This window comes from Medicago sativa, chromosome 1, assembly GCF_051527215.1.
Source record: "Medicago sativa cultivar Bolivia chromosome 1, Bolivia_mono, whole genome shotgun sequence".
Lineage (NCBI taxonomy): Eukaryota > Viridiplantae > Streptophyta > Magnoliopsida > Fabales > Fabaceae > Medicago > Medicago sativa.
In genome coordinates, this window is record NC_140749.1 from 31392978 (window position 1) to 31420160 (window position 27183).

The following is a 27183-nucleotide window of genomic DNA, read 5'->3' on the forward strand; positions in this document are numbered from 1 at the left end:
TACTCATTCCAAGTCCATCCCTTTGATTCCTCAAAGACTACATCTCTGCTAATTATCACTTTATTTTGTGTAGGATCATAAATTTTCTATCCTTTTGATTCATTGTTGATCCCTTTGAGTGTTGATCACTAATCCTATTCCAGGATGAAAAATATTACAAGTATCTTTGTGAAAACAACAATCAGATTTTTTTTGCTGAAGCTGACCAATACTTAATAGATTGTTTCTCAATCCAAGCAAATAATACACATCAGTTATGACTTGTATCTTACTTCCTATGCACAATTTCAGACTCCCTTTGCCCATCTCCAGTCTGACAAATTTCTAAATGCATCGTCATAAAGCATTAGAAAAGCTAACTAGCTTTCTTATACTTTCAACAATTTTCTACTTCACACCAATTTTAATATATCTAATAAAAACAAACCCATCGAGCAAAATGAAAAGTCTGCTTCATCGAAAAAAATAAATTTGTAATGGGTTATGTACATAATGGAAGAATCTTGCTTCAATTGCATGTAAAGTTATGCATTAATTTTCCATCTTCCCCTGTTAGTTTTTAGTTTTTTTTTATACCTCTGATTTTTACTAGTTCACAAAAACATCTTTTGTTTGATAAAAAACATTTGACTATTTGATTATTAATTTTTTTTTATCCATAACATTGGACTTGCTGATTTGCTATCTAGCTTTCAACAGCTTATTCAAGAAAATAATGTTAATTAAAATTGATTTTTTTTTTTTTCCAGCAAATCATTAAGATCCATAAGAGGGATGACCCAAGATACCAAAATTATTGATAACAAGAAATTGTACCATTTTTGTCTCAAATGTTTTACTTTTGGATTGCGCTTTGTTAACAATGAACCACTTTTCTTGTTCAAAAAAAAAAAAAAACAAAAACAATGAACCACTTGGTTGAGAGAGAAAAAATGTGTAAGATTGCAATTGTTGGATGAGAGAGAAGAGAGACGTACAATGAGCGAGATAGAGTTGGGGTTAGATTTGGTATGAATGGACCATAATAAGATCTTGTAGAAAATCTAATCAAACAGGTAGAAAAAATTGGTTCATAATGAAACTATTTTTACTGGTCCTATCTGGAAACACAAATTATATATAAACCTGCAGAATGAGGTGCAGTATGACAATTAACATACGTATCATCCATCCTTCCTTAAAAAAAAAATACGTATCATCCAAACTAATAGCGCCATGTTATAAAACTATACGACAACACTGCAAATAAACAATGGTGTTGAAAAATGCTGTAATGTTAGAACTGTAACTTTGTTAAATATTTTCCACTTGCTGTCTAGATCAGCCACTGTGCCCATCCTTTCCATTTGCAAAGTTATTTATACCGAAAATATTACAACGTTGTCATTTTCCTTGCTGCCAATACATGTAAAGTTCTTTAATTCAACAGAAAGTTGAGTTTCAAAAGACAATTTATTAAACCGTGCCGAGTAGTCATTTCCCTTACAAGTTACGGAAAAACTACTCTGAACAGATTATTTGAAACAAAAAATGAAATTAGAAAATCAACAAAGGCAGCTGCTCCCTTGGAACATATTGCACTGGTCCTAGAATGGAAACCAGAAATACACTGAGGTGATGCTCAGATATAAAAAAATGTTTTGATAGCACTTCTCTTTTTGTATTATAGATCAATAGTTTAGTAATTGCCATCCAATGAAAAGGTTCCGTTAACGCTTATGTTTTTGTCAGGTTCCCTTCAACAGAAACAATCATTTTTGAGGCACAGTCGGACAATACATATGGACACCTCTCAGTCTCAGCAGAGATTCGAATTTGGTTCGTAATATTTTGAGACTAACCCAATTTGCTAGACTCAATCCTGTTTTGATCATACAAAAAATGAGAACAAATATTCTTCTCAAACACAACGTGTATATCCTACCATACCAGTAAAGATTATGTGCATCTTTTCCGTATCTTCCAGTTTGTATGTAACGTACTTCTATTTGTACACGGACCTCATCTGTCTGGCCTTGCAGCCACGAGACCTTGTTGGCTCAGTATAAGCTGTTATTTACATCTTGTTCTGACCTTGAGGCAACTTGGTAATTTGATCTCACATTCTGAAATAATTTAATCATTAAGCAGTGTCATAAATTAATAACAAAAACTGAAGTAATTATAAGGGGGAATTGGTAATTGTATAATCATATCACTAAAATAGGAGTAAAGGCTTGCTAAAGCACCCTTCAGATACAAGTGACATTAATTTGATCCTCTAAACCGTCGATATCAATTTGGTCTTTAATTATAACCCGCCAATATCAATCTTGGATAGACCATGATACCATCTTAGAATTTGGATTCAACTTAACTTCATCTCAGTAAACCGGCTTGACATTAGTTTGATAGAAAAGACTGAACACTAACCCCTGCTTATAGAGATAGACTATATCATAAACAAATAGGAAATTTAGAAAACAAATGTAAAACTAATTCTAGCATTATAAAAAGTAAATTAAGATTCTCTAATATAATATCAAAGAAATTATAAATACATCCTTATATTCTAATATTTTTCAAACAAAAATTGTGAGTTCTCGAGAAATTAGATTTTTTAATTTCGAAACTAACCCAATAAATTACACCCTTTTTGCTTCTTATATTTCATTTTTCTTAAAAGATTCCTATTATCAACACCTCTTTATGAAAAAATTGAACAATTTTCTTTCGTTCATGTCTCTCTTCCCTATAGACAAAGAGTTCTTCCCAAGTAAACTAAGCTACCAGTAAAGCCAAATAAGAATGATAATAACAGAATGTAAGAATCACACAAGTAATCCTGAGGTTTTTCTCTTGAGTGAGTGTACCATATACCTCTAGTAATGTGATGTAATAGAAATCCTCCATATGCTGCATGTAAGCACTTCCATCTCTGATTGAGCGGAATATATTGATTTCAGTCTGTAACAACTTCTCGATAAGTTCCATTTCACCCTTCATCTGGATAGATCAAAGTTGTGAATGGTGAAACATATAAGAAGTATAACTAAAAAAATCTTAAAAAGAAGAATTTGTCAATATAAGCATTAAAAATAGAAATCAGGCATATATAGTGAATGTCTATCATGTTTGACCCCAAATGTGATTATAGCAGCAGAACCAGGAGTTATAGTTCCGAGGTGCGGGTGCCAAATGATACACTAAAATCATTGAGGCAAAATCATTAAAACTACTTTTTCAGGGATCTTTACTTTTTACTTTCAAAAACTTAGTTATAAAAATCTTTTCAAACCTGTTTAACTAAAAATATTTTTCCACATTTTTTTTTGTCAATATCTAATAGTAATATACTGCTATAACATGTTATATGCACGTAAAATTATAAATTTATAATGCATGCATATAGATTTGTGTGTGTGTGTGCGCGCGAGAGCATATGAACAGGAAAATGTAAAGAAAAATAGAGAAACAACATACAAATTCGTTGACTATGACATCTGGTGTGGATTCCCCAAGAACATCACCTTCGTAACCATCTCCCAAAATATCTTTATTTTCCTGTGGATAACATGCATTTGATATATCATTAAGAGTGAAGAACCAGAAAATGTCCAATCTAACTAAGACTGATGAAATTAGTCTCGTTTATAACAAACACAACTGTCATATAGTGTAAACTAATTATACAACTTTTTATGCACAGTGCTACCTAAAATAGCATGATGAAAAGAAAACATAAAGAATTCCAACATAGAAGGCACGAAATTAATCATGAAAAAATTCAAATTATTTTACGAGGAAAGGTTAGGTTGTAAATAAATCAAAGAAGGAAATTTCGGCAAAAACATTCAAAGTAGGTTGATAGGATAAGAACGTTAGCAGTGGGTCCATAGCTCAGTGGTAGAGCATTTGACTGCAGATCAAGAGGTCACCGGTTCGAACCCGGTTGGGCCCTTTTTAAAAGTCAGTTTTTTTATCAAAAAAATAAACACTTGGTTTTTGAAAACAAAGGAAAAGAAAACCACTTTAGGGTGCGTTTGATTTGCTAAACTAGCTTAGTGAGAGACAAAAATTTATGTTTTTGTCGTGTCCCCTGCCTTCAGTTTATCATGTCTTTATCCTGTCCCAGAAACAATTTTACAAATCAAAGACTGTACAACTGGAGTTGTCATGTCGTGTCCTTCATTTTTTAGCATATCAAACGCACCTTAATGACTGATTTTTTTTTCTATACAAGAAATTTAGGGTGAGGGGATGGCGTCCTAGTCCAAGGCAGGAAGACCTTCGGGCTCAAAGAGCACTTACAAAGGTATTTCCATTTAATGACTAATTTGACAACTTCCAAAAATTTAATTTAAAAAATTCATTTGACAACTTCCAAAAATTTAATTTAAAAAAGGGCCCAACCGGGTTCGAACCGGTGACCTCTTGATCTGCAGTCAAATGCTCTACCACTGAGCTATGGACCCAATGTTGGTATTCTAAATTCTTACCCAATCAACTTAAGGTAAACCTTTTTGCCAAAATATGAAGATCTTTTTCAATCATTTTGCCTACATACCAGGTTGTCAAATTAATTGGCCTCATTAAAATTATCAAACAAGGATCTGGCAAAAAGCATATGACACACCGCAGAGTATACTTTTATATTTTAGGTATGTTTGAAGCATTGCCGAGTAATATATTAAAACTTACTAAGGAATTTGTTGAAACTCCCGCAGCAAGAAATAAAGGTTGATTGACATGACAATAACCCATTAACCGGGGTATTGTAGGTATGATATCCCTGTGATTCACAATTCGCCAGCTATCTTTCACTTTCTGCAAATATAGGATCAAAACTGTTAAACTGTTTCACAAACATAAACAGAGAAACAAACAACTCTACTTTTACCTAACATATAGCTTGGAAGACAAAAAGGCTCTAAATAAAATATTCTAAGAGTTTGCTATGACTTTTCGCAACATGCACCATTATTCATTTTGAGCTTTGGTAGTGATGTTTATAATATTTCATAACGATATAAAGAATCTTGTTTTTCCGGGTCTAATTGAACATTCTCCGAAATGTCTGTTGTCCGCCGTACTAAGAAGACATCAATTGCCTTTAGCTAAAATCCCAAATAAATGAATGTTTTAGCATGATTTGCATTTATTTTAAGTATTTTACCTCATAACTTCTAGTTTGAACATGCTCATGAATCAACCTCAGAGAGTGTGAGTTTATGTTCCCATAGGGGATTTTCAAAGATGATCAATTACTCATAGTCTTTAGAAGTTGGCCATAGTCTTGTAAGGTAAGAACTGTCTAAATGTTATAAACACTATAAAGGCTAGATATCTAGGAAATGTGGGACTAAATTTACTCTCCTAAACTCAGAAAACTAAAGGTGTTGCACTGCTGCAACGAAAGTAGACGAAGTGCCCAATAACAGATCGTGGGTGTGGCCACAATTAAAGAAGATTGCTTATAAGAACTACACCATAATGTGGAAGTGCTTTATATTATGGAAAAAGGGGGATAAAAAAATTGAGACAACTTATGGATCCCAGTCTTCTTTCTGTCATAGTTGTTCAAAAGAGTCTGATATTTAGTGTTAGTATCTCCTATTTAGGCTATATATTGCTGTTGATAACTAGGATTTATACTTTTATACACACCTACACACACAAGATCAGAGTATGGTTTAAGAAGTACTACATCTATTATTCTTGATACAAATCACATCTCTTATTTACTGATACAAAATTCCATCTCTTATTAAGATCTGATGCCTTCATCTTACTGGATCTTTACAATTTGCTATTAAGTCGAGTAGAGGATGATCATCCACATATAACTCGTCTACTATTACTCAAGTGCCATAATGAATCATAAGACATTTGTAACATCCAGCGGCTCAATTATCAAAGCCAAAGGTATCTTGTGCATAAGAAGACTATTATGCACTCATTTGGAAGTTTCATAATTTCCAAATTCCATGACAACTATACTACTCTAGTCCAATGAAAGACATTAAGGACATTTTATTCAATATACTAGCATATAACAAGGCGACAAAAACAACGTTAACAAAATACTTATATAACATTTTCTGACCTCATTGTAAACCTCTGCAAATCTTTTGTTACCAACCCTAGGAGAACCAAAATTATACATAGTAAAAGAAATCGCTCCCCGCCTGTTCGAAAAATCAATCAATAAATCAATATTGAATACAGTTTTTACCATGTATATATCATATGGCATGAACAATGAATATATAGTTGGTTAAATTAATTTTTTAGTCTTGTACTTCTTGAAAACGATTAAACATAAAAACAAAAACAATTAATGTATGTCAACAAGGACAATTATTAAGATTAAAATCGTATAGTTTCAAAATATTCAATTCAAAATCTTTAACCAAAACAGAGAAGTTAAATAAAGTACTTGATTGATCAATTAATTCAGTTTATTTTAACTTTTTCAGATCCATCACATGCTGCAAAAAGGACATTTCAAGCAATGAAGATAATAAAGAAAGAAACATGTAATAAGACTGAAGATGAATTTCCTGTACACTATGTGCTCACTTATATTTAAAAAGAAATATCTGAGAATATTTGTGCTCTGATCCGATCATTGATGTATTCAGAAGAAGGTGCGACCGAATGTTCATTTTTTATATTAAAATAGAAATAGCTGAAATTTCAGCTGACTCCATCATGATGATTTGACGTTTTCAAAAGAATGCAGGGGAGTGCTAGATTTATTGTAATTTTACTTCAAAACAGATGGAATTATATATGATGATGAATCTTGAGTAAATCACTCTGAGCAGTGGGCCCCAAAAATTTATTATCAGATCCGTCACCTCTCCTCATAGTAAAAACATTGTCGCATTGTCAGCACTGTGTGATTAGAAATAGAACTCTTCTGTATTTATCCCTCTCTTCTAAAGAAACAATTTGCCAAGAATGGCAGAGATAAACTTATATGGTATTGGTAGGAACAAAAGCCATACATATATTCAAAACAATGGGTACAACAAACAGAAATTAGTTAGTTAATGTAAATCTAATGTCTTACACAATAAATGCATGTAAAAGCATGTAATTTTGCAACAAAATAAGCACTCAAGGGAAAATTTGGCATGTAATTATTTAAAATGCATAGGTAAAAGGTGACACAGTGAATGAGGCTTCCACCATATATAAATACAAGGCAGCAATAATATTGTTTAAATAATTTTCCTAGAGGCTTCCATGCGAAAAGTCTATTTATGCAGCCTCTAGGCCACAAGGCTCACCCACATTTCAAATGCATGGATAATACAAAATTATATGACTAGTTAAAAGAATCATCATGTAAGTTTAGACAATCAAAAAAACTCAATGCTCTTACAAAACTCCCTTAAAATTTGTCACTAGGTGTTAAAATTAAAATTCTATTGAACTTTGTTAATCATTGTGTGTAGGTTTGCTTCTTTTAAAATTCAAAGTACACAGTGGTCATGACTATTATTTAGGGTAATGGACTTTTATTTCTCTAAAAGTAAGTAAAACATAATAAATTTATGTAAATATAGTATATTTTAAATCAAGAGTATTTCTGTAAAAACTACTGATTTTCATCCTGTATCATCCCAAGCATTACTGAACATATATAGTATTATCTTATATAGGATCTTGGATGATATAACACTAAACAAATAATATTGAAATTTTATCACGAGAGACAGTAGAAAGACAATAAACAGGATAAATTCAACTAGGTGATTATAATAAACTTACTTAGCTAATTGATGTGATGAAAGTTCAAGAGCAAGCAAGGTAGCCAATGCACCACCCAAACTATGACCAGTAACATAAATATGCCATTTGTGGATGAACTCAGAATGATCATCTCTGTTACAAAAACAGTATACCTTCAGTTTGTAAGTATGAAATAAAATTTAGCTTTGCAAAATTAATGAAGTGACATGTAAAAACCAAATGAATATGATCAATAGGCATTGGCAATGCTTATTGGAGTATGAAGGAAGACAATTGGTAGTTATATCCAAATCAATATGATCAATAGTCATTGGCAATACTGCCATGAGAAAAAATAATGTAAAATATTTATTTCATAATGATAAAATAGGCTAGAGTATTGTCCACATACCACATTTCATGCTCAAAGAACTTTTGCAAGAAAGGGATTTCAAGAGAAATATTAAAACCAACTCAAACTTTTGAGTTAGTTGGTTCATGGCTGTTGGACAATCAAGGGATATTAAGATTTCTTGAATTCTGTTTTATTTTATTCTATTCTGTTCAGACCTTCCTCTATTATATGTATTTATCCAATTATTCATTGATTCAAGGAAAAGGTTTTACTATACACTCTACAGTCTTTGACTGTTGAATAAATCATAATAACATTTTTCCACTGCTGAAACAATTTGTTACATGATTCACAAAAAGAAAAACCAATGATTAAAACTAAAAGCATAAACTTGGCAAGAAAAATGTTTTTACATTTACCAAAAACAATATTCTAAGACATAAATGTTTTGAAGGCAGTGTTTGGTGCAATAAAATTTCTTCAGAAGTACAACTTACACACAACCAATTGCAAGTCGAATCAGAGAAATGATCCTTGTCCTTACTGAATCATATGCACCAAGAAAGCCACTGTGAACCTGCAAAGATCTCAGCACCGTCAATAAACGAAGAAATTTTTGTGGTTGTAGTCTTTTGGTTATCTACTAAAGATCTCAGCAACTAACATACTTGAACCTCTTGCTTGAAATCTCCACCTATCCTTTCAGGATTCAGCCTATGGAAATCATAGCAAAGTTAGTTATGGAATAAAATATTATGATGAAATAAAAAAAATTACAAGTTAATCCCTAAATTAGTTATGATTTTGAGCAGCACAAGAGGATCATTTTTAAGGGCCCCTTAGCTGGCATAGCCTACCAACCATATACTAAGTTGGAAGAAAGAGAAAGTGAGAAATCAGAACAGAATATAAAAACATGGATGCTCCTATAGCTAGAATTCTCTATGGGGAGTCTTTTCCTTTCTTATGTGGTGATATTTCTTTTCTTGGTTCCCCTTTTATTCCAAAAGAATTTCCAAAATACTTTCTAGTTTTAAGGAGATTAGCTCAAATTTACTCCCACTTTTTTAATTATTAGACCCTTTTTTCATATTTCTTTGTCCCTTTAATCTAAGACCCCTTACAAACTTCCACATGCATTAATATAATTTGTTTACAAGGTCCCGTGTTCCTACTCCCACTTGGTTTGGCCTTGTGGTGTTTGCTTGGGACCTTGGAGTGTGCTCCTCCTCAAGGTCTCATGTTCGATTCTCCCTCGGTGCCAATTTGGGTGGGCTAATTTAGCTTCTTTAAAAAAATACTCCCTCCAGTCACTATTATAAGCAAAAGTAGACTTTTTAGATTCATTCAATAAATGATGTATGTGGTCTATATATAGATTACATACATCATTTATTGAATGAATCTAAAAAGTCTACTTATGCTTATAATAGTGACCGGAGGGAGTAATAATTTCTTTACAAAAATACTTTTATTTAATTTACAATTGGGAAACGTAAAATTGCCTTTTCTCTCTTATCGTATCATTAATTGTAGGGGAATATGGAAAAGTACACATTCTCTACAAATTTATTGACACAACTACTTTTCTGAATATCCCTACAATTTGATAGAGATTCTTGTAACAAGGGACGGATGGAGTAACATTTATAAACACAACTCCTATTCACAATGATGATAAGTTTTTTTTAATAGACGAACAAAGTAAAATGCCTTGTTGTTGTCCGCATTTTACGTTTTTCCTCATTCCTTTTTAAAATAAATTCCCTTCTGACTTTTTTACCGGTTATTTTGTTTTACAGTTGTAATTTCTGTGTAATTAATTAAATGAAAAATATGCCTTGTGTGAGTAGTTGCTAATTCCAATCTCATTAGCAACTACTTACACAAGGCATATTTTACATGTCACTAATTTCACAGAAATTACATGGTATCAGAGCTGTTTCTACAAGTGTCAATTCTTTCTTTTAGCAACACCATTTTGTTGAGTAGCATGACATCATACAAAAATCAAGCAGTATAATCTGAATACACCAGTCAAATATCATACAAGTCCGGTATCTCACAAGATTTAAAAATATATCGCAGAGGAAAGATGCTACAACAATAAATATAAAAAATAAACTACTAAACAAGTCATAACTAGGTTAGAAATGAATGTTACCCGGCTGGAACAAGCATTAGATCCGTTACTAAGTCCTTCCATTGCGTCTGAAAAATAAAAGCATATGTATCTTTAAGACAAACCAGATGGCAGAACAGTACTATGACTAAAAGAACAAGAATATCAACTACCTGTTCTGTTCCCCGAAATGCAATCACTAATCTTCTTCGTGCAGAATCACGCCAAATTGCAACCTGAAAGTTCTAATGGTTAAGAAAATAGAAAGCAGTGCATGGAAAAATATGTTGGCAGTAAAACACAGAATTTGGTATGATACATCAACAATTGTCAAATTCATAAGAGGTAAGTGAACTCATTGATAGGGAGGTAACAAAACACCTGTGTGTCAGTGGATGCATTATCTACGAAACATATCTTTTCGAACTCAGACTTGATGAAACTTGGATGACCTAGTGAAGTGGCCAGCATTGTCCAAGCCTCCATGGCACTTTCAGCAGTTGAAAAAAGTGCTTTCATCTCTTCAGTTTTTTTATCGTCCAACAATGATCCATTTTCTGGGGTAGGAGACTTTTCACTAGCAGAATATTGAATGTCACTGCCTACTCCTTCGGTAGAATCTTCTTTGGTTTTCCTCTCTTCAGAAGAACGCCTTTCATCTTTCATTTTGGAAACTGTTGCGGTCAAAAGCATTAAACCTCCTAAAATTGATTCAGTTTGCTTCATCAAAGTCTCTGTTGCCTTTTTTACCTCTGGAAGTGAAGACTGAATTGCAGCAATGGAAGGTTGACCACTTGTTTTATTATCCGATATTTCTGTGCTTTCAGGCATTGCAAGACCAGATTCAATATAAATATCTTCTGCAACATTTTGTGATTGCGAACCAATTTTGTTTAGGAACTCCAGTCCATCCCACTTTAATTTCTCAGGAACAGAGAGACCCAACTTTTGAACAACGTTAGCATTGATAACTTTAGAAAAATTCTTCCAAAAACGTTGATTTGACAACTCTTCCTCACTAGCTTGTGGTGATGCTTCCAAAGCGTGTCCATTTTCAGTTTCACTGTCACATGAACGAAACTCTTCCATGTTTCTTTGTTCACTAGAAGCTTCATTAGAGGCTTCTGAACTACCAGTATCATTATTTGATTTCCCAGAGCTTTCAATATCATATTTATCATTATCAGTATCAGACATCCGGACCTTCTCATTGTTAAAAGACTTTAACTGCCCGAATGCATATTCTACAAATTGGCTGACTTGGACTGTATCAGAACCAGTAACCTTTCTGAGTGCAGAATCAAAACCAGTATTCTTTAAAAAGTCTGAAACAAAAGGTATCCTCCACCACTTTTTTTCATCATCAATTTCTTCAAAGGTCTTATATTTGACCTAAAATTCAAAATTATTTTACAGAAGTCAACTACTTACGACTCATTTAAAGGAAACCTCGTATTACTCACATAAGCAAATCGACACCAAATTAAGCATAATTAGTCGCCACTGTCAATGATAAAGTGAATAGCTAATCTCAAGAAAAGTCAACTAAATAACAAACAATCATTTTACAGTAGCCCTTGGAGAATTTATTAATTAATAATTATCAAGACCTTTTTAGAGAAAACAGTTTAATGCAAGGGATAAGCGTGAAGTTCTATGTGAATAGAGAGACATAGTTTTGTCCACTAAATGTACATGAAGAACAAATGGCATAGTACATCATGCTTTTAATCAAAATACATATGCCAACAATTTTTTCCCCATATTAAGAGCTTGCACTGTTGATTTGTTTTTATTCTTTTCCATTGAAAGAAACATACCTCCAGCCAAACCTCTCCACCACTACCCATTCCTTCCAACTCCACCAGTATTTCATGCGTATCTCCTACAACAAAAACATTATATGGTCAAAAGAATTGTGGTCAAAAGTTTAATATGACATCTTAACTTTATGTTCTCTTACTGAATAAAATCACAGGTAGATTCTATAACACTTCTTTGGATATATTAATTATGCTCTCTAGAGCATAATTCAACTTGATGAAATTTTAAACAACACGAGAATTTTCAATCTTTGCAAGATTTTCCAGTCCTCACCATCACAAAGCCATTCCAAATCCACGACTGCATTCCCCATGCGTTTGTGTGGGGTTACAAGGTTTGCATCCCAAGCTGCAACCTAATATATACTGCCAATTGTTAGAAATTTAACATTTAATATTTTCTCTCTAATTTTACCGTCAGATTTTTTATTTCATTTTTTGCACATATTTTCTGAATCCAGATGATATACCTCGGTACAGGTGTTCCATAAGGAAAAGCGCTCACTTCAATTATTGCTTGTGAAATCATTCATATGTTATTCTTTATACAAAATGAATGATTACAAGGTTATTTATACTAAGATATACATCGTATACACAAAAGTGCCCAATATCTAGAACTCTAACACTCCGCCACAGGGTGGAGAACATAGATTATACCAAGCTTGTTACAAATGAACTCAGTCTGAGGGCCCTGAGAGATGTATTGGGAATATCGGCTAGATGGTCACTAAAACTAATGTAACTAGTGACAATACAACTAGATATAACTATTTCTCTAATGAGATAACAATCCACTTCAATATGTCAGGTTCTCTCAAAAAAACCGGTTTAGAGGAAATATGAAGAGTAGCCAAATCATTGCAAAACAACTTCATTTGAGATACCTCAGTCCTCAGTAAATATCGACTCATGAATTAGTAGCTTTATCTAGATAAGCTCCCATGTGACTAGTTCCGTAGCACAATACTCATCCAGAGCACTAAATCTAGTGACAAAATGACATAAAACCCTACAAGTAAACAATACCTTGAGGTAGATTGTCTATAAGAGTGAATCCAGTCCAATCAACGTCTTAATAACCAATCAATTAGGAATGATCACTATTTTCAAACAAACCTTGACCAGCTCAAAATACATTTTTCCATGTATCACAGCATGCAAATTCCAATATCACTTCCATGCGTATTTAAAAGGTTCCCACTTCTCATGCATCTATAATTTTTGATGTACCGAAATGATTCTCATAAGTGTGGACATGCCAATGTTTGTATGGGTGCACATATGAGAGTGAGTGAGAGTGAGAGAGAGAGAGAGAGAGAGAGAGAGAGAGATCATGCTTCTTAACCTGTAGAGGTTTCATCCCCGACCGCTTAAAATTAAAAGTGAACTCCTCATTCCATGTTGGCTCTTTTGTCCTGCCATCAAATGATTTTACATAAATGAGCCAAGTGTACTTACAGTTACAATAGTAAATTAATAATTTAAACACTTTATACTGCTGCTGCAATTAATTTACTGCAGAAACTGAAGATATTTGTTTCACAGGCTTTTACAAAATTCAAAACAGTAGTCCGAATGAAATCATTCTTATTTCAACTTATCTAATACACATTTAAAATAAAATGAAAATTCAGAATACGTCAGACTAGAAAGTGCTTGCAAATGCAAGGATAGTTTGAGGTTTTATAAAGAAAACCATAACAGTCAAACTGTAAAAACGCTGCAGTGACGATGACTGTAAACTATTTAGAACTATTAAAATTCATTTTAACCATTACCTGGTAGGCTTGGAATAAGTAAAATGGAAAAAAAAAATTAAAATATAAAAGCTCACCCCCATTTGATATTGCTTTTAGCAGTCTGAGAACCCATCTGTAGGACCACATACGGATCACTTGTTCCCTACAATGAATGTAAAAAACAACAGAAATAAAAGGAAAGCCAAGTAGTTGTGTTGATTAGCTAAAAATGGAAAGGGAAAATAACTCAGTTGTATGGCTAAAGTAACACGAAGTGCACTTCATCTAACTACATTACAGAATTATCCAGTACAGTAAATAAATTTATGCAAAGACAACCAACCCATGGATCCATGGCGGGGAAGCTGGATCCTTTTTTCAACTTTATGAAGAGTTGCCCATCATAAATTTCACGAAAAAATTCCCTGCATATATTCAAAAAAATCTTGTCATGCATGCACATTATGTGTGTGTGGTTAGATTTGCGGTGAGAATGGCAAAATCACGGTGAGCCACCGTGATTTGGAAGAAGCTACACTTTCAAGATTCAACAAAATCAGGATGTCACTGTGATTTTGCCGAACTCATCTGTAATACAAACATACACTAAATATATTAAGATTTTTTATCCATCTAAATGAAGTCAAACTACATAGATCAATTGCCGTCATTGGGTTCTATCAAAATTGCATTCAAATAATTTAAATTTAAATACAATGACAAAGATAACAGCTCTAAGGCAACAATGAAGGGAAACTGACACTTACTCAGAAAGATAGATTGTCTTGGTACCAGCAGTATCGACCTCACGCCTACCCAAGTTTTCCTGAAACACGTTATAATGGGAAGTTAAAATAAAAGGATTAAAAAGAGTACATATACATCACAGAAAAAAAATTATCAGCCTCAGTGTCACATTAAAATAATTTCATTTTTTGGTTAAAAAGAGTACATATACATCACAAAGAAAAAAATTATTAGTTCCAGTGTCACATTAAGATAATTTCATTTTTTTCTTATTTCATCTCTCAAACTAAATCATAATTTGTAATTTACTAACAAGTTCAGGTTAGCTTCTTTTCCTCCAAAAACACATCACATTACCATTTTCAACATTTCAACATACATAAACATGTTAAAACTGAAAAGTTAGCAAGCAACATACTGATTTTGGTTTTAAATTCCCTTGTCAACCTCTCAAAAATAAATTAATAATTTTTTAAAATACAAAACCCACTTGGGTTGGCCTGATGGTGTTGGCTTGGGACCTTGGAGTGTGCTTCTCTCAAGGTCTCAGCTTTGATTCTTCCCGATGCCGATTTGGGTGGGCTAGTTTAGTTTCTTCAAAAGGAAAAAAAAAAATACACGAGTAATTAGGGTATGTTATTCTTTTCCTCCGAAAATAGAAAAACAAAAAAAAATGAAATTACCTAAGCACTTGAACTGCAAACATTTCTTAATTTGGACGCAAGTGGTTAATACCCTCTTACGAACTCCATTGGTAATCGAATTTGATCTCTAATCATTACTTAACTCAACATTGAACACAATATAAGACACTCTTTTCCCCACAATACAATGTGGCAAAACCAAAACAAACTTTTTAAAAAATTAATGAGAAAATCAAGGAGGCATGGATAGTGTAAAATAGTTTTACATCGACAACCTATAAACATCTTGTATTCCATCAAATCTCAAAAATAGTTTCTTATTGAATGATAGTGTAAAACTACTCAAATAAAATCAAAGAAAGTAGATATATCTGGTTCAAAATTTTAACCAAATACAACAACTTTATTTGACTTTTTTTAAGCTATATTTGAGTTGAGACCGGAGTAGTATTTTACACTGTCAATGCATTCCTATTTTTTTTTTTTTTGTTAAAGAAGCTAAATTAACCTACTTAAATTGACACTAGAGAGAATCGAACCTAAACCTCAAGGAGGAGCACACTCAGGTCCGCATGTGCATTCCTATTAAACTCAAAATATTTTAAGAATCTTTTACATTATCAGCCAATCATAATCGTCATCTCATTAAGAACTAAAACTATTGACTTCAATAATTCATTATTAACAACTTCATTTCACTAATCTATAATTAGCAAACAAAGAAGCACCAGAAAAGAAGAACATACAGGAGGAGTAGTGTAAGCTTCAAAAGCGAAACCAGCAAGAATAACAGCAAGGTTGATATCAAACGGAGGCCGTTCATCGTTTTTCTCATTAGAACTCTTTTCAATCTGAGAATCGGTTTTCGACGAACAACAGATTGAGAAACCTTGCTTTCTTCTTCTTCTTCTGATTCTTCCGTTGAATCTTGGTAAAGATAGAAACCGAAATTTTGGTGGAAAATTATATTGAGGCGGGAAAGTGCGAGAAAATTGAGGGCGCGTGGAGTTTGGAGAGTAACGGAATTGAAGAGAGTTCATCATGTGTGTGTCACACGTGTGTGAGTGGAAGAAAGTAGAAGTAGAAAAAGGGAGGGATGAAGAAGAAGAAAGTGGTGGCAATTAGTGTAATTTGGAGGAAAAGAATGGGTGAAATGATTTGATGTGAGAAGTGGAAGTGGGTTTTACGTGTACGGGTGTGGAAGGTTTATGTACAGGAAATGGTGGTTGGTTCTGGAATTTGTTCGGGTTTATGTCAATGGACGGTGACATTGTGCTGCTAGTTAGTGTATTCAAACTCGGTCATTTTTTCATTTTCTGATGCATATCATACTTATTTTAATTGATCTTTAATTATTATTATAAATAAATAAATAAAAATCTATATTTATTAGATTCATTGGATAGATCATGTACTTGTAGGGGTGGGCAAAAATAACCAAAATCCATTTTGAACCGGTTAACCGAACCGAACCACATTAAAATTAACTGAGCTATTTAACAAATTCTCGAACCGAACCATTATTTTGATAACAATTCACTAACCGAACTGAACCGTTAGTAACCACAATTATCCGAACCGAACCAAACCGAACCATTAAGCATATCTATTTAAAAACAATTTATTTTAAAAAACAATTTATTCAAAACAACTTATTTTAAAATAAATTCTTTTATGCAAAACAACTTATTTTAAAATCAAATTATTCAAAACAACTTATTTATGCAAAACAACTTATTAGGATCTCATTTTTCAAAATAACTTATTAGAAACAGCTTATTTATGCAAAACAACTTATTAGGATCTCTTTTTTCAAAACAACTTATTTAAAACAACTTATTTATGCAAAACAACTTATCAGGATCTCTTTTTTCAAAACAACTTATTCAAAACAGCTTATTTACACAAAACAGCTTATTACGATCTCTTTTTTCAAAAAAAAACTTATTCAAATCAGCTTATTTACGTAAAAACAACTTATTAGGATCACTTTTTACAAAATAACTTATTCAAAACAGCTTATTTACGCAAAACTGCTTATTAGGATCTCTTTTTTCAAAAGAACTTATTCAAAACAGCTTATTTATGCAAAACAGCTTATTACGATCTCTTTTTCAATATAACTTACTCAAAACCGCTTATTTACACAAAACATCTTATTAAGATCTCTTTTTTCAAAATAACTTATTCAAAACAACTTATTTACACAAAACAACTTATTACGATCTCTTTTTTCAAAATAACTTATTCAAAACAGCTTATTTATGTAAAACAGCTTATTAGGATCTCTTTTTTCAAAATAACTTATTCAAAACAGCTTATTTATGCAAAACGACTTATTACGATCTCTTTTTTCAAAATAACTTATTCAAAAAAGCTTATTTATGTAAAACGACTTATTACGATCTCTTTTTTCAAAATAACTTATTCAAAACAGCTTATTTACGTAAAACAGCTTATTAGGATCACTTTTTTCAAAATAACTTATTCAAAACAGCTTATTTATGCAAAACAGCTTATTAGGATCATTTTTTTCAAAATAACTTATTCAAAACAGCTTATATATGCAAAATAGCTTATTAGGATCACTTTTTTCAAAATAACTTATTCAAAACAGCTTATTTATGCAAAACAGCTTATTACGATCTCCTTTTTCAAAACAACTTATTCATAAAATCCTAATAAGCTGTTTTGCATAAATAAGCTGTTTAGAATAAGTTGTTTTGAAAAAGTATATCCTAATAAGCTATTTTTGCATAAATAAGCTGTTTTGAATAAGTTTTTTTTTTTTAAAAAATAGATCCTAATAATTTGTTTTGCATAAATAAGCTGTTTAGATTAAGTTGTTTTGAAAAAGTATATCCTAATAAGTTGTTTTTGCATAAATAAGCTGTTTTGAATAAGTTTTTTTTTTGAAAAAAGAGATCCTAATAAGTCTTTTTGCATAAATAAGCTGTTTTGAATAAGTATTTTTTTGAAAAAAGAGATCGTAATAAGTCGTTTTGCATAAATAAGCTGTTTTGAATAAGTTATTTTGAAAAAAGGGATCCTAATAAGTTGTTTTGCATGAATAAGCTGTTTTGAATAATTTGTTTTGAAAAAAGAGATCCTAATAAGCTGTTTTGCATAAATAAGTTGTTTTGAAAAATTTGTTTTGAAAAAGGAGATCCTAATAAGTTGTTTTACGTAAATAAGCTTTTTTGATAAGCTTTTTTTTTTGCATAAATAAGCCGTTTTGAATAAGTTATTTTGAAAAAAGAGATACTAATAAGCTGTTTTGCATAAATAAGTTGTTTCGAATAAGTTGTTTTGAAAAAAGAGATTATAATATGCCGTTTTGCATAAATAAGCTCTTTTGAGTAAGTTATTTTGAAAAAGGAGATCCTAATTAGTTGGTTTACGTAAATAAGCTGTTTTGAATAAGTTATTTTGAAAAAAGAGATCTTAATAAGCTGTTTTACATAAATAAGCTGTTTTGAATAAGTTATTTTGAAAAAAGATACCCTAATATGCCGTTTTGCATAAATAAGTTGTTTTGAAAAAAGAGATCCTAATAAGCCGTTTTGCATAAATAAGTTGTTTTGAATAAGTTATTTTGAAAAAGGAGATCCTAATAAGCTGTTTTACATAAATAATTCTAATTTGTTATTTTTTTTAATAAAAGTGATTTTATTCATTGGATAAAAAATATTTGTTTTGGTTCGGATCAGTTTGGTTAATAGGTAAGAAAATGGTTAACCGAACCATAACTTAGGTTCAGTTCGGATACTTTCAAACTTTAAACGGTTCGGTTCAGTTTTTCCGAACCATTTCAACACTTTGGTTCGGTTCGGTTAAAATGGTTAACCGAACCATGCCCACCCCTATATACTTGGTCTATATATTATTGTAACTGAAGAAAGAATTAGTGTTAGATAAAGACTGGTTTCATTCAAAGATTGCACTGAGTTACTTTCAATTGATTTGATTTAAATGAAATTTATTAACCTTAATTCAACCACTTTTTTTTTTTTTTTTTTTACAAAAGTAAACGATATTCATTCATTTAAATTGATAGAGTACATCGATACAATACAAATCCAAATTCGCTAAAACAAAAAGGATGAATTTGTGAACAAACTCACAACATCCATGTTAATAGCATAAAACGACAAAATATCTATGCCTACAAATATGACTAATATGACTATATTCAAGTCTCTGGAATACTCATGTCTCCGGATCTGCAATGTTGACAACGCCAAAGCCATTGTCATTGATCGGATCTGCACTTGCTCAAAGCTAATCTTTCAACCTGAATCAAATAAACACCGCACTAAGACGGGAAATCAAAAACACACCGCACAAAGACGAAAAATCAAAACAAACGGAGTCGTTCAGAGACGACGAAATCACAAAAAAAAAAACGAAAAAAAACAAAAAATACGTGAAATCACTTATTCAATTAAGATATAAGAAAAAACAACTCGGAGGGGTGACGGCTAGAGTTTGAGAATGAGAGAAGAGATGGAGTACTTAGATTGATTGTTGGTGTATAATTAATTCAACCACTTATGTAATAATATTTATTCCATTTGTATCATATCCATTGGACAAACAACATTGCTATATAAAGTGAACAAAACCATCATGAGAGTATAGCGAATTAAAAAGGAACCAATGAAAACTTGGAATTTTCCACAATTTACGGTAAGTCAATTGGAAAAGGAGGAAGTCAACAAAAGAGGTTGTGTGGAATACACACTCGTGTATTTGCGAGATAACGTTTCACTTGAAATAACAATTTTCTTAGACAAAAGCACAACAATTAGGATGACACAAGTCGTAGAGACTAAGACCGTTTAACCATTTTGTCCAAAACTCGTTTTATGACTATACATTTTTTTTTTTTTGAGAGAAAATAAATTATATCATTTCATTTAAAATCAGATCAGTAATACATGTTGGAATATCATCAAATATCTGGAAGCTAGTATTAAATGTGGCTGCCTTAGCTAAAGTATGAGCAACCTCATTTGCTTGCCTCCTAATAAACTCGACATGAGAGTTTGTTAAAAAATTGTTGAAAAAGTAGATACTACTTTCCATGATGGACCCAAACTCGGTGACATCTCCTCGGCCATTGTTGAAGTAATCAGCGACTCTTTTAGAATCCACTTCGAAATCAACATTTGTAAGTTGAAGTTCATGTATCCACCGAATTGCATGAAACAAACCTAGGGCCTCCCCAACATCGATAGAACAAGCTGGACTGAACCACATAGTTTTAGAACGGATATGATTTCCGTCTGAATCTCTAATGCACATTCCAATTCCAACTTTGTTTGTATTGATTGGAAAGGAGGCATCGACATTGCACTTGTACCTTCCGCTTGTTGGTTTCGTCCACCTAAAGGTTGCATCCCTATTGTTGGGATATCTCGGAATGGACGATGAGTTGTCTTGCCTTATAGGTGCCTGCCTACGATTGGCATTTCGCCATCCTTCTAAAAGGTGCCTTGCTCTTTCCAGAATTGTAACAGTCGAATCTGATACTTGTTGCCATAATTTGAGATTCCTAGCCTTCCAAATACTCCACATAATAGTAGCAATGAACTCCATGTGAGCTGCAGACAGTTTTTGCAATAAGTTGAAGATAATATCAGGTGCGTTATCAAAATGACTCAGGGACGGAGAAATCAAATGCCACATATTAGCTGTTTGCCAAATTTCAATTGCTATAGGGCAGTGAAAAAGAATGTGGTAACTATCTTCATGGGGGTCTACACACCTAACACACTCTGAAGGGCAGTTAACACCTCTGCTTCGCAGCTTCAAAAGTGCGAGATGGATCAACTCATTAAATGGATCAACTCATTAAATGTGAAAAAATATTTGTTGAGATGGATCAACTCATTAAATGGATTGCTCTGCAGTTGTGCGATATTTTTGGTTTACCAAAAAAATGCACAACAATTAACTCTTAAAAAAAATATGACAATTAACTCTTAAAAACACATACAACAATTATGAAAAGTTATTTTTTAATTATTAAAAGAGATAAACTGTTAATCTATTATGTTTGGTTCAAAAGAGGGGAGGGGAGGAGACGAGAGATATTTTAATTATAAATTTGTTTGATGGGAGAAGAGGAATTTAAAAATTAAATTATTATTTTACCCTTAAATTTAATTAAATATACAAAAATGTTGTTTTTACTAGTAACAAATAAGAGTGATAGATAACATAATAATAAAATTGTTACAACGATAATACAACCTAATAATAATAAAAATTGTTACAACGATAATATAACTTAATAATAATAAAAATTGTTACAAGGATAATATTGAGATTTTAAATTCATCAAAAGATAATTTTGATAATGTAATAAAATTTTAAAGAGATCTCCTCCATTCCAATCCGAAAAGTTCTGATTTTAGGGGAAACAAAAAATAGATCTTTAAGCGATTTTGCTCCCCTCCTCTTCCCTCCCCACTCTTTTTAAAAATTGAACCAAACACGTGAAATTAAAAATAATCTCTCCCCTTCCCTCCCCACCCCTCCAAAACTCTCGCATTAAACGGACCTTAAACATTAACACATAAAATAGAAGCACAAGGGAAAGAGGTTCAACACTTTTAATGTTTATTATCAAACAGACCTAATGTTTATTATCAAACTTAAATGTTACCCGAGAAGTGTAGCCTTCAAAAGTGAAGCCAGCTAGAATTACAACAAGGTTGATATCAAACAGAGGAGGTCGTTCCTCTTCTTTCTCATCAAGAATCCGATTATCTGAGACTCGGTTTCAAGGAACAACTAATTGAGAAAACTTGCATCTTTCTTATTCATCTGTTTTATTCAACACTTCCAAAGAGATAAACTGAATTTTTTTTCATGAAAATATTAATGAGGCGGAAAAGTGTGAGAAAATTGGGGCCTCGTGGAGTGTGGAGAAAAAATGTAACAAAATTGAAGACATTTCATACTAGAAACTAGAAGTGGAGAGATTGAGTGAGGGGGAGGAGAAGAAAGGTGGTGGAAACTTTTGTAATCTGCAGGAAATTAAGAGGTGTGAGAATTTCTTATTAACACATTTGACCAATCAAATTTTATTGTAGAGATTATTTTTTCGCAAAAAGATTGTATTATGTTTTTGTTAATAAAAACTATTGTAATAAAGTTGTAGAAAAGACATATCTTAACTACCAACGTTGACGTATTTTTTTTTTTTGACAAATGTTGACATATCTAGTTTGAAAACTTTTACGGTGTTCGAAAACGAAACTTCGTCGTTGTATATATATGAGTTTTAAGTGGTATTTGTCACTTTGTTTATAGAAGAAAAAAATATAGAAAAGAAATATCTTTGATTCGAATATTCCAGGTTCGAGGCTTACCAATGTCATTGGATTGAGCTAAATGTAAATTATTTAGTAAGTGTTCTTTGAACTCTAAGGTCTCCCATACTCTGGAATCGAGCACTATCCCATCACCATAAGATTTTTTTTTTTTATATAAAAAAATTTGTATTATGCATAAAGCTAATTATTTTAGCGAGGCATAAAACCAACAAAGTTGTTGAGATAGACTCCACAATGTGATGAACCAATGTTTGGATCTCATATTGGAGAGGTATCCACATTTGCTGTCAAACACACCTTCAATAGAATTACTTCCAGCAAAAAAGAAAAAAAAATAGAGTAATGAAAGGCAAGTGGACATCAAGTTGTGCCTCTAACTCATTTTGGATGGCAAGATCAATCTGCTTAAAGACAACATCCATGGACTAGGAACTCTTTTTAGAAGACTAGTAACCTCTAGTGCTAAGATGCCTAAATTGTCAAATATGGTATAAAAACATGTTAATTGTAAGAATGTGCTTTCACACAGGTGAAACAAACAAGGAATATATATACAAGCATTATCTTAAAGTCTTGATCATAATTAAAGTAAAGAATATGTTGTGTAATAGATTAAATTAATCGTTGTAATCATACACTTTCAATTAAAGGACAACTATTCCTCAAACGTAGAGGGAAGGCCCACTATTCCTCAAACCTCACATTCTAAACTCGTACAATTGCTCTTTAAGCATTTCAAATTCGTTCATAATCAAGTCGTATCAACTATTTTTATGTATAAAATATCGGGTCATAACTCCCAAACCGGCTATTTTCAGCAAGATGAACAATTTCCAGGTACTTAAAAGCAATTATCCTAAACTCGCATAGACAAAAGGCTTTGATAGTACACTTTACAGAGACGAAAGGCCCACTAATCCTCCAACCTCACATTCTAAACTCTGCAGAAAATTGCTGTTAAGGTCCCCTAATTGATCACAGGCCTTCAAAATTGCCCTTTAATGTAGTGATAGAGGGTGATCAGCAATTGATACCATTGATGCTTTGGAGTTTGGAGACATGCATAAGGGTTAGAAATATGGTTTTGAATGCGGTGACAATTGGCACGGAATGGGTAGAACAACCTCTATATGCAAGATATTGTCATAGAAACAACGTCCGCCATCCAATATCGATTGAGGCCTAGACGGAGGAGTTTCAGAGCCCGCCATCCAATATCGATTTAGGCCTAGACGGAAGAGTTTCAAAGCCACTCAGTAGTTAATATTTTTTTATTTTCATGTTTATTTACTAATGAACATTGTTTTGGTGATGGCCTATCCTAGTATTATAAGTATGATGATGGTAGGGCGTTACAATACTTTACAAGGCTCCCATCGGTATTATACATTGGGTTGCTAGTATTCGGTGAAGTCTTCGTATGAATTACCAATGTTCCATTGAAGGATATATTAGAGTGTGACATAACTCGATTTCTGAAGGTGTCACTTTTTAGTTGGAGATTGTAAATGAAGCTTATAAAATATGGTTTGAGTTGAGAACAGTTAAATGAAACTATAAGAATGAAAATGATAAAAACAATGATTAATTGTGATATATAAGATTTAATTTGATTAGATGCTTGTTGAAAAATTTATCTATAGGTCAAGCAATAACAATTATGTATTAAGCTTTAAAGCAAGATAGAAAAATAGAGAGAATATATGTTTTATTATAAATGATATGGCTTTCTTTATTACCAAAAAGCACAATAATCATGACATAAGTAGTAGTATGCTAATCCCTTACAACTAGGAAAAAGCTATACTATCTAAAAAGAAAAATAAATGAATACATTATTATCCTTCCATTTGAATGGAGGTAGAGCAAGACAACATTCACAAATGAATCAAGATGTCCTAGTTTACTGCTTGTTGGCGGTGTTGGCGCTGGCGGTGTTGGTGTTGGCGGTGTTGGTGTTGCTGCTATTGTCCATGCCAAGGGTGTGCTTCACACTCTCAACGGCACCTTGAGCCATGTTCTTCATTTGCTCTCCAGTCTGCAATAAGAAGATATACTTTTAACAACGACATATTTTAAATTCAAAATTTAAGGACTAATTTCATATTATACGACCCATCAGGATCTAGCGCAAGCGATTAGTGTACTTTGTGTGAGTGTCGTAAATTTCGTGATCAATATTTTTTATCTTCTTATTATATTTATTAGCTAGCAACCTGTTGGAGAAAACCAGCAGCTTCCTCCTTGTTTCTTTCAGCCTCTTGGCCTGTTGTGTTAGCAGCAGCATGAGCCCTGTCGGTAGCTGCAAAGGCTGAATCCCTTGCAGTCTGCCCAGTTGGGTTAGCAGCTGAATGAGCCCTATCTGAGGCTGCAGAGGCCGAATCCTTTGCAGTCTGCCCAGTTGTGTTAGCAGCTGAATGAGCCCTGTCTGAGGCTGCAGAGGCCGAATCCTTCGCAGTCTGCCCAGTGGTGTTAGCAGCTGAATGAACCCTGGCTGAGGCTGCAGAGGCATTCTGCCCTGTTACGTCAGCAGCTTCATGAGCCCTGTCAGTAGAAGCTGCATGAGCCCTCTCTACAGCTGCAATGGCTGAATCCTTTGTGGATTGAATCCATTCGTCAGCCTTAGCCTAGCCAAAATAAAAATAAAAAAGTTAACATGATATATATGTTTGGTACACATTCACAAAAATATAATTTAATAATTTTGTGCTTTCACCGGAGTCTGGCCATGGGATTGGCCTTGGTTGAAGTTTTGCTGAGCACTTGACATGATGATGTTGATGATTAGTGGAAATGAAAAGGTTATAGAATTACAAGGAAGAAATAGATATTACAAGTTTGTGTTATGTTTATTGAACTTGTTCACAATGTATATATTGTGTTTTGGTTTGCATTAAAATGTGAAACATTGCACAAAGATAGGATCCGTATAGTTTAATCAGTGGTGGGCGTATTTTTCTGCTTATGAAATGGACTTTTGTATGAGAGAATACATGTAATCCTCTAACAAAGAGTGAATCACTCACATCCATGTATTACTTATTCTTAATCACCATAGCTAATTAATGGCCATGGCTAAAAATATGTGACATATTATTAGTTTGATATACTAATAATCTTGAAATTTTTTTTATTGGTTTGCTTGGAATGTAATAATACCTTCATGTATTCAGTCGTTTATCCAAATATTAGAAGAAAGCAATATTGTTACAATTTACACACCACAAAATATATAGATGTTTACGCTTACAATTCTATTATTGGTTTAATGAGAAAAATCAATGAATTATATAAATTATTTTGTTTTATAATCATGTCATTAGTGTGAAGTATTCATATTACTAGTTTTGGTCAGAGAATCTGACAGACCACTTTTAGTAGAATCTCCTATCACAACCACATTTTTACCATCCACCAAAGTTTGAGTTGAATTTCTTTAATGGTTGTAGTACATATTAATGATTAAAAAAATTGAAAAAAAATATATTGCATATCTTAGGGGAAGATTCATTATTGAGATTGTTGACTTCATGTAGCCTTTTTATGGGGAATTAGTCACTTTAGTCCCTGAATGGAAAAAGATTAGTCATTTAGTCCCTGAATGGAGAGAAATTGCAAAACAGTCCTTGAAGATAGACTCTGTTAGTCAATTTTAGGGACTAAAGTGATTAACAGAGTTTGCATTCATGGACTAAACCGACCACTTTTAGTAGAATCTCCTATCACAACCACATTTTTACCATCCACCAAAGTTCGAGTTGAATTTGTTGAATGGTTGTAGTACATATTAATGATTAAAAAAATTGAAAAAAAAATATATTGCATATCTTAGGGAAGATTCATTATTGAGATTGTTGACTTCATGTAGCCTTTTTATGGGGAATTAGTCACTTTAGTCCATGAATGGGAAAATATTAGTCATTTTAGTCCCTGAATGGAGAGAAATTGCAAAACAGTCCTTGAAGATAGACTCTGTTAGTCAATTTCAGAGACTAAAGTGACTAACGGAGTTTGCATTCAGGGACTAAAATGACTAACGGAGTTTGCATTCAGGGATTAAATTGACTAACAGAGTCTACATTCAAGGACTATTTTGCAATTTATCTGCATTTAGGGACTAAAATGACAACTTCTTTCCTATTCAGGGATTAAAGTGACTAATCTCCCCCTTTTTATAGTTAAAAAAATTGTAGCCTCCTTTATGCGGTGCGCCTCAATTGATTTTTCTAAAAGTTGATTTAGGTTCTTAAGAGCCCTAGTTTAGGTGGATTTTACTTTGAAGAAGAAAAGCCTTAGATTTATAAGGTGTTTTTAGGCGCGGTCGTCAAGATTTGTAAGATGCTTGTAACCCACACCCTCTATCTAGATTTTTGGTTAGATAGGTTTAGTAAAACTCTAATTATCAAAGACAAAAATTTTAACCACCCCGTCTGGTTTGACCTCCCCTCTTGTACATATATATATTTTTTTAATAATATATATTATTATGAGTAAGTGGTATAGGATGATAGTTGTTTGGGGTTGCCGACCTAGTCGACGTCCGGTCTATACAAAATGGACAAGTAACATAAATAATAGGATCAAAGAAATGGGGATTATAGCTTCATAAGAGAAGTATGATTGATAGGAAGAAACATAAGGATAACCCCTAGAATTCATATTGAATTGTATTGAAAAAGATT

The 27183-nt window shown here is 32.6% G+C and overlaps 3 protein-coding genes and 2 non-coding genes across 6 annotated transcripts; 1 reads left to right on the forward strand and 4 right to left on the reverse strand.

Moving 5' to 3' along the window:
* Positions 1–1341: 1341 nt before the first annotated feature.
* On the reverse strand, positions 1342–16333 carry LOC146954273 (putative triglyceride lipase). Of its 2 annotated transcripts, none has more exons than XM_085715667.1 (18): positions 15902–16333; positions 14532–14590; positions 14108–14189; positions 13860–13927; positions 13371–13440; positions 12297–12378; positions 12020–12084; positions 10581–11591; positions 10373–10435; positions 10242–10288; positions 8746–8791; positions 8575–8654; positions 7762–7875; positions 6086–6167; positions 4681–4806; positions 3463–3543; positions 2860–2985; positions 1342–2105 (listed from the first exon to the last, which is right to left on the reverse strand). In XM_085715667.1, the coding sequence occupies exons 1-18, from the start codon at positions 16196–16198 to the stop codon at positions 2040–2042; spliced, it is 2565 nt and encodes an 854-aa protein (XP_085571793.1). In that variant the 5' UTR covers positions 16199–16333; the 3' UTR covers positions 1342–2039. The 2 variants fall into 2 exon arrangements, with proteins under 2 accessions (XP_085571793.1, XP_085571798.1); XM_085715672.1 differs by having other exon boundaries at positions 1629–2414.
* Positions 3869–3940, forward strand: TRNAC-GCA (transfer RNA cysteine (anticodon GCA)). The gene has a single exon. It is a non-coding gene; the product is annotated as a tRNA-Cys (tRNA).
* Positions 4383–4454, reverse strand: TRNAC-GCA (transfer RNA cysteine (anticodon GCA)). Its single transcript has one exon. It is a non-coding gene; the product is annotated as a tRNA-Cys (tRNA).
* Positions 16334–19364: 3031 nt separating the features above from the next.
* On the reverse strand, positions 19365–20756 carry LOC146954276 (uncharacterized). The gene is made up of 2 exons (XM_085744151.1): positions 20237–20756; positions 19365–19420 (listed from the first exon to the last, which is right to left on the reverse strand). The coding sequence occupies exons 1-2, from the start codon at positions 20754–20756 to the stop codon at positions 19365–19367; spliced, it is 576 nt and encodes a 191-aa protein (XP_085600277.1).
* Positions 20757–24192: 3436 nt separating this feature from the next.
* On the reverse strand, positions 24193–25504 carry LOC146954277 (uncharacterized). The gene is made up of 3 exons (XM_085715692.1): positions 25218–25504; positions 24718–25128; positions 24193–24539 (listed from the first exon to the last, which is right to left on the reverse strand). The coding sequence occupies exons 1-3, from the start codon at positions 25269–25271 to the stop codon at positions 24405–24407; spliced, it is 600 nt and encodes a 199-aa protein (XP_085571818.1). The 5' UTR covers positions 25272–25504; the 3' UTR covers positions 24193–24404.
* Positions 25505–27183: the final 1679 nt, after the last annotated feature.

Coding starts and splice junctions, on each gene's coding strand:
- LOC146954273 (XM_085715667.1), bottom strand. CDS start 16,198: ATGATGAACTCTCTTCAATTCCGTTACTCTCCAAACTCCACGCGCCCT. Junction 14,190..14,531: donor AAGACAATCTATCTTTCTGA/GTAAGTGTCAGT, acceptor GAATATATGCAG/GGAATTTTTTCGTGAAATTT. Junction 10,289..10,372: donor CATTTCGGGGAACAGAACAG/GTAGTTGATATT, acceptor TTTATTTTTCAG/ACGCAATGGAAGGACTTAGT.
- LOC146954276 (XM_085744151.1), bottom strand. CDS start 20,756: ATGGAGTTCATTGCTACTATTATGTGGAGTATTTGGAAGGCTAGGAAT. Junction 19,421..20,236: donor GTTTGGGTCCATCATGGAAA/GTAGTATCTACT, acceptor GAGCAAGTGCAG/ATCCGATCAATGACAATGGC.
- LOC146954277 (XM_085715692.1), bottom strand. CDS start 25,271: ATGTCAAGTGCTCAGCAAAACTTCAACCAAGGCCAATCCCATGGCCAG. Junction 25,129..25,217: donor AATCCCATGGCCAGACTCCG/GTGAAAGCACAA, acceptor TATTTTGGCTAG/GCTAAGGCTGACGAATGGAT. Junction 24,540..24,717: donor CTGCTGGTTTTCTCCAACAG/GTTGCTAGCTAA, acceptor TTCTTATTGCAG/ACTGGAGAGCAAATGAAGAA.